The sequence below is a fragment of the Mercenaria mercenaria genome, chromosome 3 (genome assembly GCF_021730395.1).
Source record: "Mercenaria mercenaria strain notata chromosome 3, MADL_Memer_1, whole genome shotgun sequence".
NCBI classification, from domain to species: domain Eukaryota; kingdom Metazoa; phylum Mollusca; class Bivalvia; order Venerida; family Veneridae; genus Mercenaria; species Mercenaria mercenaria.
Window position 1 is genome coordinate 102,677,491 of NC_069363.1, and position 8,567 is coordinate 102,686,057.

The following is an 8,567-nucleotide window of genomic DNA, read 5'->3' on the forward strand; positions in this document are numbered from 1 at the left end:
TTATAAAGTCTTATAATCATGTTTCAGTGTTCTTAATAATTATGTTTTTTGTTTTCAAAAGCGGCTTGTATTTTATATAGAATTTTATATAAAATAGACTCTATTTTGACAGTCGTCACTGTTCAGTCATGACTTTCATGTTTTTATTTCAGTGACAATTTAAGTTTAAAAGGTAGGACTGGAGGACTGGAGTTCTTTAACAATCACTACCAGAAAATCAAAATATATATAAGAGCATCAATCTTTTAAACACCTAAATAAAATAGCCACAAACACCCGACTACGTTCAATTGAAATTAGCCTTCTAGTAAAAATACAGTTCCTGGATTTTGTTTAAAATATCGTTAAATTCAATAAAGACCGTGTCGATTGAATTTCTATCTTAATCGCCAGAAAATTGTTTGACCATCACTTTACTTTTTAAAAAATATTTTAGCGTAAACTTTTGAAAAAATGTTTTGAACGATCTCAATTTTTCCATGCTTTATTTAACTAACGTCTGATTGCGCTTAAAACCTAACAGTAAAGGTCATCATGTACATCGTTACACTAATGTTTTTATACGAAAATAAACCCTTATTTTTGGCTGGCATTTGCCTAAAATTGACATAAGATTTACAATGGGGTAGGGGTAGGTAATTTCTAATATCTATGAAAGCAGATCAGGTTTGGTTTTGATATTTTCCTGACTGAAACATATAACGATAAGCTATAATTGAAATAAAAGTTTTCAAGATAGCACTTTATTTTATCTAGAAAATATAGATTAAAACAAAAAGTACAAAAAATATCAAAATTCACCAGTTTTTAACAGTTTTTTCTTAATAAATCTCTTAGATGCACGGTGATCCCAATCTTTTTTCTTTCCATTTTGAAGCATTTTTGAGTCTCATTAAAGCTGCAAAATATTTTGAAAATCTTACCGTCAGAATGTTTTGGTAAATCTAAATACATTTTTTCATTGAAAATAAAATGGGTGGGGTAATTATGTCAACATGTAAAAATGAAAGAGATTTGTTAGTAACATTTATGCTTATATAATACTGACATCACCTTGTATTCATATTAACCTGTCAGACATGAAATCCCTAAAACATCAAATGGGATATTATATGTTTTATAAAGTACTACCATTTTTTCAATTTTACAAAATTTCAGAAATGCTTAAACACTGGGTGATGAAAATAAAGAATAAAACGAGTTCGGTGATCTGTGTTTTTTCTTCTCTTGTTTGTCTTAGAAACTAATATTCGTCAAGCTCACAGAGTATGAAAAAATTCTTAACGTCAGAAAAAATTTGCTCATACATCCTTAAACAAGTTCTGGGATATTGCTCCTAAATAAAGAAGAAAATCTGTAAGATCTTTTGGAAGCATAGAGCGCAACCTAGCAAAAAAAAGGCAGACTCCGTTTGATAAGGTCTGTTCTCAGAGGTAATGAAATTCTAAACATCACCTAGCAATAACAACACTGAGTCCAAGTATGGAAAGACACTTTTACAGTCGTCCCACGACATCTAGAGATTGTTGTTGGCGCTAAATACTTCCTAACTTACGTTAATAAGAAACGCTTTATTTGCAAATATTTCCGTAATTTGCTTGGAATAATTACTAAACCTATTTAGGAAATATCATTCGGCAATACTAAGTAACACTATACGCTAAATAGATCTCTGTATATTTCTTTTCTTTTTATATTTCAGCATATATTTTGTGTTAGCATACAGGATGGGATAAAATGAATAAATACAATCAGTAAAACATAACAATATTGTATTTATTGCACATATTTTTTTCACTAAATGAATAATGACAACTTGTACATGATTATGATATGACTGAGAATGAAATTCTTTGCAAGTTTTTGAAACAGAAAGATGCCAGTAAAACCATTAATGGAAATCAATAAAAAGGATATAAAGAAAACATGCATACATTAACATTCAGTAACAAATAAGTAGTAGTCCAAAATAGTCTCACTTCGTGGTGGTCAGCCTTAAGCTGAACAGTAACTTCCATTATATGTCTACATATTTATGCAAATTAGCAAAAATGATTGTCTTTATCTTATGTAGTTGGTCCTCTCATTTTAAAGTCTCAATTATCTGTTGTAGATGTAAGTACAACAGTCCGCCGGAATAAAGCGCTCAACGAGAACCTCACTGTATTTCCTTGCGTAACCTCGAGCCCTTTCATTTTCATGTCGTCTGAAAGGATTAATGGGGATATGTGTGTCCATTACACTTTGATCTGTAAAGTCTAGAATTTCACCTGTTGTTTGTTCAGTAAACTTATGCAGCAATGCATCAATATTCTGTGGTATATAACCCATTTTCGTCATATTGTTTATAATTTGCTGCATTTCGTTTCTGCATGTTTCAGCGTAAATCTTTAACTTTTGTTCATCTATCTCAACAAACCTACACCTTGTGAACATTCCTTCCTTTCTCCTTTTAAGTTTTATGAAATTGTCAACATCAGATAGATATCTTGATGTCGAGATCCACTGAGAATTTCTCTGAGATCCATTTCGAATATGTTTCAGCGGAGTCTCGTCTGCAAGAGGACGTTTGGCTATAATTCCATCCTCCATCGGATTTTCATCATCTCTAAGAAGTCGGTAGAGTTTGGTTCTGCCCGCCATTTGCTCTAACTTCTGATTATTGGTGCCACAATGTTACCTGAGGAGAAATAAAACATATATTTGTTAAAATCATTTTGTCTAAATGTATTAAAAGTAATATAAAGAAAAAAAAGCATGAAATACATATTAAACAGAAGATACATCAATAAACAATATCTATTTAAAATAAATGTTCCGCGTCTGCATGTTCAAGACGTATAACACCGATATGTTTATTTAATAAATCAAGTAACACACAATATAATTAAGAAAACCATAACTTCTTTAAATACACTATATTTTAAGCAAAAAAATGTTCAATGTTCTTAAATCAGAGTTTCTCTCATTCAATTCTTAAATTATATTTACCTGTTCAAAGTCTCAGAATATCATGAATCGCACTTCCCGAAAAAATAGAAATTGATGTATTTGTCCGTAAAATTTAAAGTTCATCACTAAAAGTATCAGCAATAACCTTGCTGAGTTGTTGATCGTTTCAATAACTGCAACGCTTTTGAAATTCTTACCCTATAAACTGTTTTTATTACCCTTGGATTTGGAAAGTACTTGTTTCTAAATATAAATTTATAAAAAGAACGCGTTACTTATTTAAGAATTAATATGTAAATGCAATGTTTTTTTTTCTGTTTACGTAATGATAACCGTTAAAGCGATCTATTCGAGCTCAGAAATAAGCGTATCTTGAGCTATATTTATCAATTTAGGTAAACCATATGATTATTCATTCAGTTAATATGATTTTAATATTTTTGTCCAAATCAATTTAACAGGCTTCTTCTTGCATGCGTGTATGATTTGTTAGAATGTTTTTCTCTTTACAATAAACCCTATGCTAAAAAACACCTCTGAATAATGACACTGTTCATAAAGGCCACTATTTTCGCCTCCCCTGTAGTCATTTATTGTGAAAATTTGCATGGCCTGAGAGACCATATGTTAACAAAACACCACTTTTATTATTTCCAAATTGTGATCTTTTGTTAAACTGTATTAACACGAGCAACTGCGTGCATTCCTTGCCATTACGGGTGTTATTGCATTATGATAAGGACCAAGAATGAGGGTTTGGATTCGATACCACTAAAATGATACGAGGAGTGTTCGATATGAATTGCTTATTGTCCTCTAGCTCGATATCCACGTGGGGCACGATAAAAACCAGTACCTACCTGTATAGGGTTATTCAATACCTAAACAACGGTTTATAAATGTACATGTTAGACTAAGTGTAAAACATAAAATTTGCCATTTGAATACACGCAATCACTGACCACTGTATTAAAAATGGTTGGTAGAAGCGTCGACAAGAAAGATGAAATACGGGCTTACATCAAAGCTCTCTCAAAACTTGGTTGTTCTTTGAAGCAGCTGATGACTGAACTTTCTACTGCTTATGGACCTTCTTGTGTGTCTTATGACACAGTTCGGCGGTGGTAAAAGAAATTTGAGTCTGGTGTAGAGTCCATCAAAAATGCACCGAAATCAGGTAGGCCAAAATCTGCATCTCGTAAAGAAATCGTTTCCAAAATAAAGGAAATCATTGAAGGAGATGCCAGATTTACAGTTCGTGATATTGCACGAAAGGTAGGCATATCACTATCAACGGTTCACCTTATTTTGAAGAAGCATTTGAAAGTCAGAAAGATTTCTGCTAGATGGGTGCCACATCTGTTGACTGATGAGCAAAAGAGGCAACGGGTTAAAGTGGCCATAAAGCTGCTTCAAATGTTTCCAAAATATGACAAAAAGCAGTTTGCCAATGTCGTCACAGGTGATGAAACCTGGGTCCATTATTTTGAGCCCGTCAGAAAGGTTAGTAATAAGATCTGGCCCACTAAACACAGCAAACGCCCAATAATTGCCAAACGTTCTTTGAGTGCAAAGAAAGTTTTGTATGCAATCTTCTTCTCTGGTGAAGGAGTCGCAATAAAAGTGCCGGTGAAAAAGGGCAAAAGCATCACCGGAAAGTACTACAAAGACGTAGTACTGAAGAAACTGAAAAAGTATTATCAGAAACGACGCCCTGCCACTGGTTTTAAACATGTCCGTCTTCTACATGACAATGCCCCCGCTTATACCTCCGCAATAGTTACGGCGTTTTTGAAGAAAGAAAAAGTAACTGTTTTGCCTCCCCACCCCCCCCGTATTCCCCAGACCTGGCCCCATGTGATTTCTTTTTGTTTCCGAAATTGAAATCATTCCTTGCTGGGCGGAAATACCAGTCCCGACAAGCACTTGGATCTGCCATTCATCAGTACCTTATTACTGTGCCCAAATCAGCGTACCGTGACGCCGTCAAGAAGTGGATACATCGGCTGAAACTTTGCATTTCTAGCCACGGGGAGTACTTCGAGGGCATGAAATGAGCCCTTTTGGGCTAACTTGAAATTTGAAGTCTCCAGATAGAAATAAGCAATTCATTTCGAACATCCCTCGTATGTTCCACGCCTGGAGACTTTCCTTTAATCCTTAATTAACTTCGTCTTTTTAAGTTAATATAATATAGTAATATTATACATTTAGTAAGATTTATCTTTAATTTGAATTCTGTAACAAGTGATCGTACATTTGGATAGTTGGCCTGCTATATATCTGGAATTAAGACAAATCCAACTTAAACACCAAGCTAGAATTAGCAGATTTTTCACTAATAAATGCTGTTTCTTCAAATAGAGTGTCTCTCTTCCATACTTCACAATATTGCCAGTTTACAGTCTATGCTTATCAGTCATAAACGGCGATACAACAATCCGCTGGAAAATAAAGTAGACAAATTATATCTCTCCCTCAAATAAGTTAGAATATCTGTCCCTATAAACTAAAAGCATTTAGCTTACAAAGTTCAAATTCGTGCACCACTCGTTTTTTCTTACAACAAACGCTTCTTTATCAGAGGAGCTTTTTTTCTGGTCTGGATTGTTACTGGAAATTTAACGTTACTTAATTTGGGTGTATTTTACTACGTCTTTATTGTCGGTCATTTAACTTTATCTCATTGGCAGGTATGAATTACTACTTGGTAAACCAAGTTTATATCCAATCATATACGTTTAAGGAATACTAGCGAATGTGCTAGACGTTTTAATATATATGTGCCAATGTATTAATTGTATATAGATACTGGCAAAAGCATTCTTCGGAAATAGGTTCACCAAGATTCATAAAATTGTCGGCAGCGCTAACGAGACAAAAGTCACAAACAAATCTGCTTACCGTCGCGTCGGATACATATTAGTTTGATTTTTTGTTTGATAGTATTGATGCAATGACAAGAACACTGTTTTGGAAAAGCCACGTTCTAAGAGCATAGTTTTCAAAAGCAAAAACAAACCCTATGTATGTCAACACAATATATATATAAACACAACAAGAGTGGCAGGCTGTTACAAAATATACCCGTCATCGAATTTGGCCTCATTCAAGGGCCGTAATCCAGGAGTGGCTGGTTATTGAACTTGGTCGAAATATTTTGGCAATAAACATTGTCAGTAAGTTTGTTGACGATCGGAAAAGGCTAAATTCGCAAAATTTCAAGTAATTCAAGGGCCATAATCCAGGGGTGTCTGTGGTGATTTTGCTGGTTATCAAACTTGGCTTAGATATTATACCCAATAAACGTGTCACCAAGTTTAGTGAATATCGGATGAAAACTGTTCGACTTACAGGGCGGACAAGGCTTTTGCAGATTTTTGAGTAATTCAAGGACCATAACTCAGGCAGGGTTGTGCCTAATTATTTTATAAAAAAAAATAATAAATTACAATTATTTTGACAATCTTATCAATTAAATTACAATTAATTACTTGTTTTTTTTTTGGCAAATAATGAATTAATTACAATTTTTCAGGACAAGTGACTAATTATAATTAATCATCAAATTGTGCCTTAATATTTCCACTGGCATCTGTCGGCAAAATAAAACGTTTCAATGCAGCCAACTTCATGGTAATGTATGCCTAAGCAAACTACTTTTATACCCCAATCTGGTAGAGACTCAACCCATGGTTTTTATATAGAGGAAGTTACTAATGAAATATTACTTAGTGACATAAAAGACAAATACACGTCAAAGTTATCAGAAGAAGAACAAAGGCGTTAAAACATCTGAGTCAAGATGAAACTATTGATCTCTTAACTGTACAATTCATCATGTAATTAACTAAATTGACAATCCAGCTTTTATTTCATCATGTCACATTTTAAGGGTTATGACGTTCTATGTGTGTGTTTTTCGCAAGACTTGAGTTTCACTTGAGGTGTGTGGTATTTCTATCTAATACAGTACATGATGGCACCATTTATCGGGAGGTTGAATCACTATATGCAGCCCGTCTGGGCGTACCAGGTGTTTAAAGCACTGGTATTGGCAATAGGGGTAAAACGAGCTCAAGGGTGGGGGTGCGGTCATGGCTGTTTGTTACAATGAGGCTGTAAATATTGTCATTGTTCATTTATGATATTGTTGTAATGACTATTATTTTTTATTATTATGTACAACGCCATTATATCATTTATAAAAAAGGCGTTTAATCAAATTGTTCAGTTTCAGTTTTGTGATTGCATATGTCATGTTTTGTTATTTTCCTACATATCTGCGATGTGTCACATGTTTAATTGTAAAGCGCCTTTGAACGTATATTCCATATGAAAAGGGCGCTCAACAAATCTGGTATAATAATAATAATAATTGTCGTGAAGAAAGCAGATGAAGGTTCCAGTATCGTTAAAATGAACAGAAAGGCTTATAGACAGCTAGAAAACAACACATATTATAAGAGACTTTATGAAAAACCCCAGAAAGTGTTCAATAAAGACATACATGATAGTCTTAACAATTTAGAAAATATTAGAGAATCAACTTTAGAAAATCAATACCCCGCAAACGCAGACAGAGTGCCACAATTTTAAATATTACCTAAAATTCATAAAGCGTTTGACCCAGATTTACCCCTAGGTTACCCAGGGAGACCTATTATTTCAGGGTATGGAGCTTTAGCTGAAAATATGTCTGCATATGTTGATACAATCTTGAAACCATACATGGAATCTTTACCTTCCTATGTTAAGGACACAGCAGATTTTATCAAAACGTTACAAAACCTCTGGCATAGATAAAGATGCATATCTTGTAACACTCGATGTAACATATTTATACAGTAATATTCCTCATGGTGAGGGCATAGATGCTTGCAAATATTTGATCGAAAATGGTAGTAGATCACAGGATTCTATTAACTCCATTTCTAAAATCATAGAATTAATACTTACAAAAAACGATTTCCAGTTAAATGACATTAATTACATTCAAACACTTGGAACTGCTATGGGAACAAAAGTGGCTCCTTGGTTTGCCTCTCTATTTATGGGTAAACTTGAAAAAGAATTTATAGACTCCTGTGATAAGAAACCACTTATCTGGTTACGTTTCTAGATGATATGTTTTTCATCTAGAATCATTTAGAAGAGGAATTATTATACTTTTTGACAGATTGAACAGTTTTCATGATACTATAAAATTTACATATTGTTACTCTAAAGATACTGCTACCTTTTTTAGATGTTGACATAGAAAACGATGAAAATGGTATCCTGCACGCTAGTGTTCATGAAAAAAGACACTAACAGCCATCAGTACATAGAATTTTCATCATGTCACCCAGTTTAATGTAAAAGGGTATTCTCTAGCCAGGCTAAGCGCTTTAGGCGTATTACTTCGGATAATACCACTTTTGACAAGGAAAAGGACAAGCTCAGAGAATACTATCAAGCACGTAATTACCCTGTATGTGTTATATATGAGGCATTAAAGAAGGCCTCTTCTCTATCAATTCAAGATGCTCTTAATTCGTGCAGTAACAAAAATACGGATAAAGTCATTCCTTTTGTATGTACCTACAATCCATCTTTGCCTAATATTGGTAAAA

At 33.7% G+C, this 8,567-nt stretch overlaps 1 protein-coding gene across 1 annotated transcript; it reads right to left on the reverse strand.

Moving 5' to 3' along the window:
• Positions 1–1,755: 1,755 nt before the first annotated feature.
• LOC128555838 (uncharacterized) lies at positions 1,756–3,146 on the reverse strand. Its single transcript, XM_053539543.1, has 2 exons — positions 2,992–3,146; positions 1,756–2,680 (listed from the first exon to the last, which is right to left on the reverse strand). The coding sequence occupies exon 2, from the start codon at positions 2,641–2,643 to the stop codon at positions 2,101–2,103; it is 543 nt and encodes a 180-aa protein (XP_053395518.1). The 5' UTR covers positions 2,644–2,680; positions 2,992–3,146; the 3' UTR covers positions 1,756–2,100.
• Between the last annotated feature and the right edge of the window lie 5,421 nt (positions 3,147–8,567).

Bases quoted from the DNA above. Each gene is read 5' to 3' on its own strand.
- LOC128555838 (XM_053539543.1), bottom strand. From the start codon at position 2,643: ATGGCGGGCAGAACCAAACTCTACCGACTTCTTAGAGATGATGAAAAT.